The 13,598-nt window shown below is 39.4% G+C and overlaps 2 protein-coding genes across 7 annotated transcripts in view; one reads left to right on the forward strand and one right to left on the reverse strand.

The window, feature by feature from the left end:
• EZH2 (enhancer of zeste 2 polycomb repressive complex 2 subunit) overlaps positions 1-7,260 on the forward strand; it is a 28,855-nt gene extending 21,595 nt beyond the window's left edge. For all 5 annotated transcript variants that reach the window (XM_014888658.2, XM_088167385.1, XM_088167374.1 and 2 more), the window contains 8 exons: positions 1,783-1,823; positions 2,973-3,098; positions 3,456-3,634; positions 4,460-4,555; positions 5,187-5,268; positions 5,922-6,002; positions 6,115-6,199; positions 6,928-7,260. In XM_014888658.2, the coding sequence (XP_014744144.2) occupies positions 1,783-1,823; positions 2,973-3,098; positions 3,456-3,634; positions 4,460-4,555; positions 5,187-5,268; positions 5,922-6,002; positions 6,115-6,199; positions 6,928-6,988 (751 nt within the window). In that variant the 3' untranslated portion in view covers positions 6,989-7,260. The remainder of the gene's footprint in view (positions 1-1,782; positions 1,824-2,972; positions 3,099-3,455; positions 3,635-4,459; positions 4,556-5,186; positions 5,269-5,921; positions 6,003-6,114; positions 6,200-6,927) is intronic.
• A 2,066-nt stretch (positions 7,261-9,326) lies between these two features.
• Positions 9,327-13,598, reverse strand: part of CUL1 (cullin 1) — a 54,820-nt gene continuing 50,548 nt past the window's right edge. For both annotated transcript variants that reach the window (XM_014888656.2, XM_088167353.1), the window contains exons 18-22: positions 13,402-13,449; positions 13,226-13,308; positions 11,658-11,763; positions 10,790-10,903; positions 9,327-9,866 (exon numbers count right to left, since the gene is read on the reverse strand). In XM_014888656.2, the coding sequence (XP_014744142.1) occupies positions 9,786-9,866; positions 10,790-10,903; positions 11,658-11,763; positions 13,226-13,308; positions 13,402-13,449 (432 nt within the window). In that variant the 3' untranslated portion in view covers positions 9,327-9,785. The remainder of the gene's footprint in view (positions 9,867-10,789; positions 10,904-11,657; positions 11,764-13,225; positions 13,309-13,401; positions 13,450-13,598) is intronic.

Genomic DNA, 13,598 nt, shown 5'->3' on the forward strand with positions numbered 1-13,598 from the left:
GGGAAGTGTCTTCTTGCAGAGTCAATGTCTCATAATTCATAAATAGATGTTGGCAGCCTTTTCTTCTAGAGTGAATCACTCTTAATAGGAATATCATCTATTTATTACAGTACTTTGTGATGCTAGGCTTTCTTCCCCTCAGCCATAGTTACTTGGACAAATCTGTCTTTGTGGGTTTCTAACTCTTATGGGCTCCTTCAGTGCTTGTAAGAAAGTTGGTTATTGAGCTAAATCACATAGTAATGCTTTAGAATGGCAATTTTATAGAGAATCTTACTTAGCTGAAGCTGTTAGAAGGTACTGCACACCATTTGGTTGAAGTAAAAGCTGCTATGCTTTTTTGAAAGATGTAGCAGTTAAAAAGTCCTATTTAAGTAGTTACAGTGGGAGATATTCTTTCAGAGTGCAAACTTCTGAGGAGTGTTGCACTCACTGAAAGACTTTTGTTGGTGTTCTGTGCTGGGGATCTTTCAATACCTGTGTTCATGAGTCTTTTGGGCAGCTCAGTAAATCTACAGAGTGAGTTGCTCGATGCAGTTGGCAGTGTCTTAATTGGCCAAGAAATGAGGCTTCTCCCCTATTGTCTTTATGTTGTTACATGATATGCTAAGGAAGCCCAAGAAGTATAAACTTTGAAAATCCTTAATCTAATTTCTTTGTTATGTGTGTTCACTGAAATACAAGTGGTAACTAAAATGCATAGAATTGAAGAAAATAAATAACTGATTTCTCCTTTAATTTTAAGGCTACTGAAATGAAAAGTCTGGTTTTTCTTTTGGTACTAAAGGTCCAGACAGGTGTTTTTGCTTGATTGTATCTGACACACCGTTTGTGGAATAGCTGACATTCCCTGGCCAAAGAGCTTGTGATCTGAAATGGATAAAAAATAAAGGGATAAATGTAACTTGCAAGAACTTTCAAGTATATTGAGTTATGTTATGCTAACCAAAAGCATGCTATTTGTAAAAAAAACCACACCAAAGCAACAAACACAAGCAATAAAATCCACCAGACAACAAAAACACCACTTTTGGCAAAGGGTGTGCTTGGCTGAGCTACCTGAGAAAGGGGACACTGAAGGAAAACTGTAAGGAAATAAGAAAACGGAGTGTAGACTTTGAAGTAGAAGGAGAGAGGCTCAGTGCAGCACCACCAACCAGGACAACTGGGGAAAAGTGTCCAGCCAGAAGGAATACTGAGGTCCCATCACTGCGGCTGTGCCAGGCAGACAGTGTCTCCTGTCAAGTACTTGGAGCTTCTCAGGTGAAGGGTAGGTAGGACCTGGCTGTGATCTGTAGGTGACAACCAGAGTAGTGCTGGGGTCAAGTTCTGTGAAGCAAACAGCTGTCCTATTTCTACCCCCCTAGTCGGGCATGACCCTTCAGATCTTCAACTTCATATCCTTCCTTTGCTGCTGCTCCTGTCTGCCAGAAGCAGTTCCAACAGCCTGGTCTTAGCAGGGTTTCCTTCAAGGCCATCTGAATTTAAGCATCTCTAGGCTGGGCTGGGTGGGGACTGCTCATCTGTACAATCCTGGGACTAGAGGAGTGGTGTGGGGAGCAGGGGGAGCAGCCTGCAGAGTTCTGATCTTGTCAAGCCTGAGAGACTGGGACTGGGTGGTTCTGCTGCAGCCCCTCTGACTTGTGTGCAGTTAGCAGGTGTTCATGTCTCCAGAAAATTTCCCATCTTAAGTCAAGTGTGGGTGCAAGATGCAGCTGCCTTTCTCAGCCCACTGCAGGAGGAGTTCCTGTCAACCTTCTTGTTTGTTTTGTGTTTTTGCAGGTTGTGGGCTGCTCATTGCAGAAAGATACAGCTGAAAAAGGGTTAGCATCTTTCCATTCAATTTATGTCCTGAACTTTTAAGATTCTACTATTGCTTTTTTCCATTTTGGTTGTTTGTGGGGGGGGCCTGGTTGTTTATTTTTTTAATGTTAGGCCATTATATATGTTCCATGGGGAGCTAGAAATTTTAGGAAAATGAGAATTAAAAACATAAACTCTCACTACACATATTGTAGGGACAAAAGGTACTCTTTGGTTTAAATAGCTGGAAGAGCTCTGTGTAATTCTGTAAAAAGGAAAGGAGGCTGACTTTACAGTCTTTCCTCATTGAAGTGCAGGTAAAAATAGTATTAAGGATAGGAGCTGCAGTAAAAAGTGCCTTTTTCTTTTCTTTTGTAAGCCACCTTAATTTAGAAATAGTTCTTTGAAAAGTTCTTGAGAATGATTGGGACTTCTAGCAACATAAATAATTGATCAGTTTGTCTCTCTCCTTTTTTGTTGCTGATTGCTAACTTGAGCATTTTTACAAATTTACAAATTCATGCAAACTCTAAACAAGCTCAGGAGTATTAATAGAAAATATAATTTGTATAGCACCAAATTCTTCTAGCCGCTCTATAGGTAAAGAGTTGTCCCTGGAAGTTCTTTTCTTTCCTAGAAGACTTCAGCATTGTCTGTACTGGAAAATTGACTTGGGAAACCACAGTGGTATAATAATAGTAATAATAATAATAATAATAAAGGAATTAGATTGCCAGTGTTACCTGTTTAAAAGTTGACTGTTGTTCCACATTAAAAATTGCTTTGGGCATTTAAGCAAATTTACTCTGTTGAATAATATCAGTGCTATTCCAAAACATGTTCAGACAGGAAATTATGCCATTTTAGTTTCGTTTCTCAGTTTTCCACATGAACAGCTTTCAGCTCTGAATACTCAAAGCAGCTGAGCAATGGCAGAACGAGGTGCACTAGGAAGGCAGGTAATGGTGTAAAACAGCTCACTAATGTTACAGTTTGGTTTTGTGTCTTTTGGGTTTTTAATCCAACTCATTGTGGGTTTGGGTTTTTTGTTCATGTCTGGGGTTTCTTAGTTAAATGACTAAAAGGGAATTTCTGCCTTAGAGTAAGGGGAACTGTGTATTGTTTGTTTGCAACTTTCAGCTTTACAAAATGTTGCTATTTTTCTTCAGATGGGTCATCGAATCACGTTTACAACTATCAGCCATGTGATCACCCACGTCAGCCTTGTGACAGCTCATGCCCATGTGTAATTGCTCAAAACTTCTGTGAGAAGTTTTGTCAGTGCAGCTCAGAATGTAAGTAAAACATTTAAAAGTTATCTATAAATTTCTCTCTCTGTCTCATTATCGAGCTCTGTACTGCAGACAGTGTTACAGGAGCAGCAAGTTGTGTCAGACAGTGAGAGCACGTTCAGTTTAATTTGGCCCTTGTAATTGACTATTGCATGGAGTCAGAAGCAGTCTTCAGACCTAAAATTGAGGAATAGTAATTAAGATCAGGGAAGGAAAGAATTTGTAGTACTTTGGAGTGTCCTATGCAGATATCAATGGCTGTGTTACCAATATTCTGATATGCTATAATCTGCAGAGGCTTGATTTTATGCTGTATTTTTTCATACTTGCTTTTTTTTCCCCACACACATTCCTTTGTAGGCCAAAATCGTTTTCCTGGGTGTCGTTGCAAAGCACAATGCAACACCAAGCAGTGCCCCTGTTACCTGGCTGTCCGTGAGTGTGATCCTGACCTCTGCCTGACTTGTGGAGCAGCTGACCACTGGGACAGCAAAAATGTTTCTTGCAAGAACTGCAGCATTCAGAGAGGATCCAAAAAAGTACGTCCAAAGTTATATAACTGCATGTCTGTTGCCTGGGTTTTGAGGTGTTCTTGTATTTTCAAGCCAGAGAATAGAATTTCTTTTCCTGTTTGACAGCATGAAGGCAAAGAAAACAAAAAAACCCAAACCAAATAGAAATAAAGGGAGTTGTCATTTGTTAGCTTGCTCATGTGCTGCTGTTAAGCACTATCTATCTACACTATTTTATCATGTACCAATTAGTGTTTCTGTGCAGCACTGCAGCAGAATATCTCCTTTTCCCCATTCAGACTTTGCTTCTTAATTGCAAATAGGCTGCTGTTTTAAAGTGATACCTCAGCAGTCTTTTCCAGATCAGCATGAAGTTTATCCCAGAGTCTACAGCAGTTTCTTTCTTCAGTTGTTGATTCTAAGGCATAAACTTGTATATACAGTCTACTAAGTCTTGAAAGCCCATTCAGTTCTGGCAAATAAATCAATAAGCCAAAGTTTATTTCTACTCTGGAACGTCTTCTCACAAAATAGTTAATTAGGGAGCTGATCAGCCATGGGCTCCTGTCTACATACCTTTTGAGGTTGAAGTCTCCCCTTCATTTCATGGTGTCTTGGGGCGGTTAAATAGTTTTCAAATACTTGGTCATTTTTCTTTTACATACATCTTCTGATCCACAAGCTGTAACTTCAGTGTGTGTTTGATCATTAGAAGACTCTGGATTTGTCTGCTCCCTGGAGCCCCAGCATATATATTTCACTAAGTGATACAATACAAAATGGAAAAAAACTCAAACTAAACTCAAATCTAAGCCAGGCATATCTAAACCTTTTGGTTTTTCTATTCCACAGCACTTACTATTGGCACCTTCAGATGTGGCAGGCTGGGGGATTTTTATCAAAGATCCTGTACAAAAGAATGAATTCATCTCTGAATACTGTGGTGAGGTAAGGATGGAGAACACTGGATATGAGCTTAATTGATGAAGTTATGCATTGACAGGGACTGACCATGGGATACCATTGTTTGTAACCTGGTATCACATTCAGACAGAGCCATGTGGCTGACTAAGTGTCACAGGCTGTAACTGCTGTCTCACAGGCTCAGACTCCAGGAACTACACAATTGAAATGTCACAAAAAATTTGAAACAGGTTCTTGTTGGAGAGGAGAGGCTAGAATGTCCTTTTTATCTTAGATGGAATTTCAGTTCAGACATGCTTAGAATTTGGTGGCAAATCATTTAGCATAGTACTGAAAGTCAGTAGGAGCTTTCACTAAGCTATATTCTGTAGCAATAAAACACTGAGTCAGGTATGCAGTCCTGATTTTGAGAGGAGAAGCAATTCTTACTTTTCTTCTGCTCTGAAAGAGTTTATTTATGCTAAGAGCAAAGCACGGATGTTTGGTAAGTGCAGAATGCTTGATGAAAACAATACTTTGTTTGGGAATACTTTGAATCCCAGACAATAAAAAAACTCCCACCTTTCAGAAGGTTGGGGGGGGGGGTTGACATTAAGCTGCTATGGTTACACAATGGAAAAGTGCTTCTCTTTTTTACAAATAGTGTTTATTTCAGATTATTTCTCAGGATGAGGCAGACAGAAGAGGAAAAGTGTATGACAAATACATGTGCAGCTTTCTGTTTAACTTGAATAATGGTACGTATGCATTAGTTGCAACCCTTGGCAGAGTAAGTAAAGCATTCATGCTCAGCATTTTGTTCAGCCCTGTTCTTCGGCAGACAGCAGGCAACAATGAGAATTTTTTTAAACACATCTTTCCCTATCAGTGTATGCGTTCATCCTGTTGATAGTCTTTAGGGTGACTAAAGAATGTAAAAGGCTTGCCAGATGTTGTCTGAAGTAATTTTACTGAATTAAATTAGCAGTAAGTTATGATGGTAATTGTATTGGGGGAGAAAAAAGCCACGGATATGTGGTATGTGGCTGCTGCCACTAGAAGAGAAAAATATAGACTGCACTGTGTCAAGCATCAAAATACTAGAAAATACTGGAAATAAGGAAAAAAACCTGCTGCTTTAAGTCAGTGTTGACTTAGCATATTCATGGAGCTTGTTCTTGTAGAATAAAGGTAGAGAAGCTTCAATGAAAAGCTAAGGTGGTGCCACTGTGGCAGGAGGTAAAGGAAAAGCACAGTGTGGAACAGAGTTCAGTTGTTGTAGGGTGGTGAGCCAGCTCTTCCATGGGGGAAGCTGAGCCGTTATCTTCTCTAGCTGCTAAGATCCAAGCATACTAGGTATTAAAAGTAAAAAATCATTCGTGGGTTTTGTTGTTTTTTCTGCTCCCTGCAGATTTTGTGGTTGATGCAACACGCAAGGGCAACAAAATTAGATTTGCAAACCATTCAGTAAATCCCAACTGCTATGCAAAAGGTAAGTTTCACACTTACTTGCTTTTCATCAACGTATGAAATACTGTGAGGTATTTCTTTAGCATGCATTTTATCAGTATTTGTACTAACATATCTAATTTCTTTTAAAACAGTTATGATGGTTAATGGTGATCACAGAATAGGAATATTTGCTAAAAGAGCCATTCAGACTGGTGAAGAACTGTTCTTTGACTACAGGTGGGTAGATGGATTTCAGATGGGATTAGCTTTCACTATCTGAGCAACTCAAGAGTTAATTCCTGTGTCTGCCTGGTCCCTGCAACCTAATGTCTCAGTAGCTGAGAAGCAGCATTCCCCACACTGGTTTTGTTAAGCCAGATGCCACAGCAAGACTGATTTGTGTAAAGCAGCTGGTGAAGACCCTGCAAACTTGGAACAGCAGCTCACATAGAGCAAAATATAGTGACAAATGGGAACAACACTTTCTCTGGTTGGGTTCCGTAGGTACAAGTTAACTCCCTCATCATTCAGAAATAGGCAAGAATTTCAGAGAATTAATTCCTACAGACAAATGCTTGTTTGAACGTGTCCTTACTTTCCTCTACAATCATCTCACTTGACTTACTTGAAAAAGTAAGCTGTCCAGTGGCAATGTGTAGGTGAACCTTGAGAAATGCAGTTGTTTTCCAGTACTGAAAATGAACTTCAGAACTGTGAGATTCAAGGTGAAAAAGTAAGGAATTTTAGTGATTTGTCTCCTCTTGATCAAACACCTCTGAAAGCAGACTTCCCATCGTTTCCTCACCAGCTGGTGAATTTGCAGGTTCATAACACTGCTGACATACTCAAGAAACTAAGTATGAGAGTATTCCAGGCTGTGGTGCCATTCTGTCAGAATGATGAAGCTGAAACATTCCATCATACTGGGTTTTTTTTGTGATTCTGCTTTTTTTTTTAAATTTCAGATATAGCCAAGCTGATGCCCTTAAGTATGTGGGCATTGAAAGAGAAATGGAAATCCCTTGACACCAGCTACCTCTTCTTTTAAACAAACAGCTGCCTTATCTTCAGGAATTTCTAGTACTGTGGGCAATTTTAGAAAAATAAAAATGATGCAATTTGAAATTCTGTATTTGCAAAGTACTGTAACAGTAATTTATAGTAACAAATTTTTAAAAAAACAACTTTTTATTGCCTTCTCACCAGCTGCAAAGTGTTTTGTACCTATGAACTTTTGCAATAATGTGGTGTGGTACATTTTTCAAGAATTTTCCTTGAATAAAGGATACTTGAACTTCCTCATTTTTACTGGAATTGAGTTGAAATTTTGTCTCACCCCCTTGAGAAAGCAATGTGAATTTAACGTGTAACTTCTGTCCAAAAGCAGCTCCATACTTGTCTCCTGTTACTGTTACTTTGGGTCACATTTAAGATCAGCCTGAAATTGTAAACAGTGTAGATGTCTGTCAGGTGATTGTGGTGCTGCAGTGCCTAAGTGAGGACAGATGTGGTCTTGCAGCTTCTCAGCTCCCTTGGCATGCAGCTACATCCGTATTCTCTGGGGTAATGGCTGCAACCCAGAAACGCCTACAATTGCTAGAATAGCTGTGATTTCTGTGACAAACACGACTTTCAAGACAAAACTGTGGTACAAGGTGCCCTCACTGTGGCTCTTCTGAAGTACCCAACTGAATGATGAATACAACAGTAATTACACATATATTAAAAAAATAAATTTCTATTCTGCCTCTCTTATAGTTTTCATCCAGAATCATTTAGATTGCAGCTCATGTCTATACAGGGCTACCACATTTATTTCTTACCTGCTAGTAGATTGTGAACTCAGCAGCCTCCTCTGAAGTAGAACACAACGCTCTGGTCAAACCAGCTGGAGTGGGAGGGCAGGCACAGGGTGGCACTATTGCCAAACTGAGCCCATGAAGTCTTGTCCATGGTGACCATTTATTTACCTGCTGCACTGAGTGGGCTCCAAGCCTAGGGCAGAGTTTTCAGCTCTTCCTGCTTCCATACTATGTACAGCAGGCAGCTGTCTCGTGCCCTCCACCTTGGTGGTGGCTCAAGTAAGAACTTAGTTCATGAGGAAAAGAACAGTCCAAAAGTAAAAACCTAACCTGGTTTTCTCCCTCCTCGGGTAGAGCACAGCTCCTGGTCTGAAGCTGGATGCACAGTACACAAAGCAGTGCTTTAACCAGCCCAGGGCTTTGAAAGGCAGCTCAGAGCAGATGATTTCTGGCCTTCCAGCTAAGAAAGGAATTCAGGCTGCTTCTCTGTCATCACAGCACATGCATCCTACTAAAAACTCTATGAGCCCTGAACTTTCTGCAAAGAAGGTTTACAAAAACAAAACAGCATCTCAGAAAAAGATTAAAAATTTAAGAGGCATCAACCAGCTCCACTCTAAATTTCCAAAAGCAACTTCAAAACTGAGCAGCAAGATGCTTCTATTGCCCCTAATGGCAGTCTTTCAGAACAGAAATAGCAAGCATACACAATCTCAAGTGCAGATGACACCCCTCCCTTTTTCCAAATCAGTTTGGATCACATCTAGTACAGCTCCATAATATTTTTTTTAAACCCAGAGTTCAACTGTAACCATTAACTTCCATTAAGAGAGAAACATTAGCAATACAAAACCTAGCTCCTTTCCTGCAAGAAGAAACACTGAATAAATCACAATTTCCATTAAGGGTAAAATAGCTACAGGACTTAAGTACTTTTCATGATCAAGATTAGAAAATATATAGATTACCAAAAATGAGACCTGTGAGGATGGCAACATTTTGCTTGTAGCATGTGAAAAGCCAATACTCATTTCATAAAATGTTGTGAGAAGAACAGAATGAGGCCTGGTCAATTAAGGTATGTGTAGTAAGGCTTCAGAGTATTTTAATTCCCACCACAAGTTTAATTTAATGGGAACTGTTCTTCAGGAACGCACTCCTCCAGTCAAAGAAATGGGGAGCCTAAACGTCCTTTATTCTAGGCAGCATTTATGCAGGTGTGATGGACATTATAGCACAGTAAAGAATATTAAAACCAGCTCCAATTTCAGATGACCAAACATTGCCAATATATTCTGAGTGTCTTCTGTTCTGCATATCTTGTGAAATCATCACAAATTTATTTTCAAAGCGCAGACAATTCCTCTTCAAAAAGAAATAACATGCACAGATAATGACAGATGACAATATCTTCAGAGCACAAAATGTTCTTAAAGCACTAGAAAATGGGGAGGAAAAGCAAAATGAATTTCTAATAGCTTTCGTAACCATTATACCTTTTAATTACATTTAGAAAGATAAGTCATGAAACTTAATAAAACCAAATGCAACTTGTACAGAAATCTTTTAATTTTTTTTTATTATTTATCACACATTAAAAAATGAAACACACTATACAAATGCTTTTTCATAGCAGATTACACGAGTCCATTCAGACTTGCTCTCCAAGTGCTGCCAACATGTGTAAGTGTTGCCTGTGATGGCAGCTGTTCATCATATAGCCAATGTATTGATTTAAATGCAGTAGCATGCAACCCTTAAATGAGAAGGGTCTGATTCCTTTCTGTTCTTAAATTAGGTTAAATGGCATTGGTGTCCATATTTACATACTTGAAATGTATCAATCCTGAGCAGTTCTGATGTAAATCTGAGACTGGTTGATGGAGTCCTGGCCCCAGTCATTAAAAAGAGAGGTCCAAATGGCAGCAGGGTGGCTGCTATGAAGTTCTGTCACTTTCATTCTTTCCATCACACACCTACTTGCCGAGTGTCACACAGTCAGGTAATTGCTAATAAAAATGTTAAGCCAAGTAACTGTAGGTGTCCTTCTCACCATCTACACGTTCCAAGTACTCCTTCTCAATGAGGATGTCAATGCATTTCTGTGGGAGGAACAGAATAGAGGTAAGCAGTGGGACACAGGCGTAAAAGCCCTCTCTGGGGTTGCTCCAAACTTTGATTTTGACCCCTGAGGGACTTCTCTGCCAAGCAGAGGACAGGAGTAGGTAAAGGACACAAACCACAGCAGTTCACTCTCCTCTTTCTGACCACATCCAAGCAGAAGGCTTTGCTTATCCACTAAACTGAATTACACTTACTGGATGCCATTCCAGGGGTGTGACTAGAAGATCTTCACAGCTGAGCAACTTCATAGTAAGACAGCAAATATAGGATTACAGCAAGATGCAGAGAGCGTATTTAAGGCCATGAAAGACAGCAGCAGTGAGGAGCTGCCTGTATCACTGCCCTGCACCAGTGCCAGTTTATGCAACTGGTCTTGTCCTTTGCCCCACCTACCCCTTGGTTGTGGATGTAAAAACTGCTGGTGAGCTCACTTAAACAAACTGATGAATATATTAATATACATAAATTAATAATTAATATAATCAATATAATTATGAGTAAATACTTAAATACAATGCCCCCCATCGCAACATTTTTACTGTAAAGGAAAGCAGGAAACTTTTATCAAGCCAACCCCAAGGATGACTGTCATCCCACAACTGGGAGAGCAGGAACAAAAGGTAAGCCTGGACCAAGGGCTCTGGTAAGTTGACACTGATGTGAAAAGATGCAATCCAGCTACCATTTTACACTACTGCCAACAATGTGAAACGTGGATGTTACTGTAAGAGAAATGCAGTATTTCTGGTTAAAATATTTCCTACCCACAACTCAAAAAAATCTATCCTTGCCTATCACATCTCCTTAGCTTTCCTTTTTAATTCAGAAGCATGTGTTTTGTCTGTGTATATATCCTCCTCACCTCCTGGAATCCAGGTTCAGAGATGTAGGTCTCACATACCTTAATTACAGGAACTCGTGGCTTGAATCTTGAGGACAGCTGTGTTAGCACTTCTCCAAGCAGTTGCTGGTGTTTTAGAACCTTCCTCATTTTCATGATTCTCACAATAGCAGCCTGCACAGTAAAGTTGGGAAGACGTGTTTAGGAGCCAAGTACTTGTCTCTCTGTGTAAAGCCATTTAAGTGTGCTAGATCATGTCTGCCCATGCAGAAGCACCACCACAACCAACTCGAGCATCAGACGGGGAGAAGCTTGCCCACGAGTGTCAGCTACTCACACAGACTTCGAGTCTCCACAGCACAAAAAGTGCTGTCATCAAAAAGTGGTTTTGAGACATAAATTTTTAGAACTGTCAGTCAGTCATAATAACAGCACCAACTGGTAACAAGAGCCACACAAAACTACTTGTGTAGGAAAAAATCTTCTTTATATATTTAACCTGACACTCTCTTACTGGTCCATTTGTATTTCCTTCCTCTGCCTCTGAAGTGGATTCCAAATGAACTGATTATAAAACCACTGTTAATTTCATACTACCTGGATATTACTATTTTTTTTATTATTCAGTTTTTCACTCAGGACAAGGTCTGGTGAACACATGCATCCAAGAAACCCAAACACTCATCAACATGTTAGAACTAATGTGAAGAACACATCCTGCCTGTAGACATGCCTTCCAGTTTCTACTACAGACTCCAATCACCTTTAAGAACATTTTAAACACATTTTTTGAACTGCAACATAGTGCACTGGAATGGCATGTTGTCTTCTAAGAAAATTAGAAAAACCCACAGTAAGCTGTAAGTAAGTAAATGATTACAAAATTGTGATTCTGAGGTCAATGACAGCAGTCTGCAATAAAACTCACCTGAATCAGTAGTTTTCTATCTTCCTCTATATTTTTGTGTGTAGTTTCTTGCTCCTGCTTCTGTTCAGTCTTCATTGGCACATTGATGTTTACCCTTAATTTTTTGCTGTAAAGCAGAAGTTCATGAACAATTAGACTGTTTAAATACCAAAGAAATACAGAAAAAACTCCAAACAAAACCCAACTCAAAAATAAAAGCCACACCACCATAATTAATTTACAAGAATAGAGGACTTTGGCTCTTGTGAAAACTTTAGACACTCTTACTCAAGTTTTAAAAAATTCAAATAAAAATAAAGCATGCCCACTACCAACCAACAAAACAAAATACCTTTCTGGTGGGTATCTGTGTATTTCACAGCTTACTGAATCCATCCTAGTGATCTGTGAGGTCGAACTAGCACTGTACAGTTACACTGTATTCCAAACATTTCTGTGCTTAGTAAGAAGCTTGGAGTTAGTGAAGGGGACAAAGGAAGTCCTTGGAAATGAGATCACCTTTCTGATTTAAAGACTGGATTCTGACTATAAGGTGGAGGAATCTTCTGTAGAACTGAGCTTTGCCTTTCTTTCCCACGCTCCCTTGGAGCTGATGGCTGTGCTGAGGTGAGCCCACTACCACATGTAGCCACTCTCAAGACAAGGTCCTATGTCACAAGTGTGGAGCAAACCTCAGCATCAGAGTACCAGGGAGCACAGGGCTCTGCTCAGCCTGTTAGCTGCACTGGGGAGAGGATCTGTTATTTATTTAGCACAGTGCTCTCCATCATAAATTGGGAACCAGCAGCTGCACAATGCAGCAACTGCACTGTTTCCATCACTGCATTAATGCAACAGACCATGAATTCTCAGACCTTTAATTATCAGTAAAGGGGGATAGAAAGCAGATAAAAGGTGAGGTACAAGGAAAGGTTTTAGAATATTTCTTTCACTTGAGATCTTATCTTCGGGAAATACTGAACTCCTCACTGAATTTATGTGTGTTTATATCTATGCTCTGGTAAGCATGATAGGAAGTACCACAGTGCTGTAAACAGCTTAAAATACACAACTGTTTAAAGTAAGTAATAAAACCTACTGAAAATTGTGTTTATTAAGTCTTCAAATTGTATCCAAATTGGATTCAACTGTATCCTCTGTGGTTGTAAAATGAGCCTGATCTTCTCGTGTTAGCAGTAGTGGATGAACATTTATGCCTCTGACTTTTGCTGGTCACTGGACACTATTGTAACCTTATAAAACATAATGGATTTTGCTGAGTGCATGCAAGTAATGCACCTTGGCAAAACGGCAGCACTTGAATCAATTATTCAAGACTTAGACAAGAATCAAGGAACAAAAAAGACATGAAAATATGTCAGGCCTTGACAGACTTTATGACAAAGAGTCAAGGAGCTGAAGTCGCACCCATACCCCACTACTCGCCAGCCCTCTCCCTGAATGCTGGTACACATTGGATCTACATTTGAATTGACACTTGAACCCTGAAGCTTTCATCCCAAGTATATTAGATTTTGAAAGCAGAGGAGGACGCTACCCATTAAATCTATGTGTTGTATGCTGCTTACTTTTTGTAACCAAGATACAGTTTTATTAAAGTATCTGGTTTTAACTCCACTTCATCAACGTTTGCATTTTCATCTTCCAAAACCTGCAAGAAATAAACAAACATATAAATATATAAATAGTTTTTAACATATTTCACCATATGCTAAGCAGGTCATAAGAAAGCAAGAGTACTTACAAGCAGTTTTGATTTCAACAGTATCTGCAGAACTTGTGTCAAGATATCCTACAAAATTATAGAAAATATTATCAGTGCAGAGAGACAGCACCTCTGTCTAAGTAAAAACTTGACCAAGAACTAATGAATGCAGAACACTGCAAAATGAGGGGGCAAAAAAAAGCAGTAAAAAAATAGTTCACAGAAAAAAAAAAATG

This window comes from Sturnus vulgaris, chromosome 1 (genome assembly GCF_052056855.1).
Source record: "Sturnus vulgaris isolate bStuVul1 chromosome 1, bStuVul1.hap1, whole genome shotgun sequence".
Lineage (NCBI taxonomy): Eukaryota > Metazoa > Chordata > Aves > Passeriformes > Sturnidae > Sturnus > Sturnus vulgaris.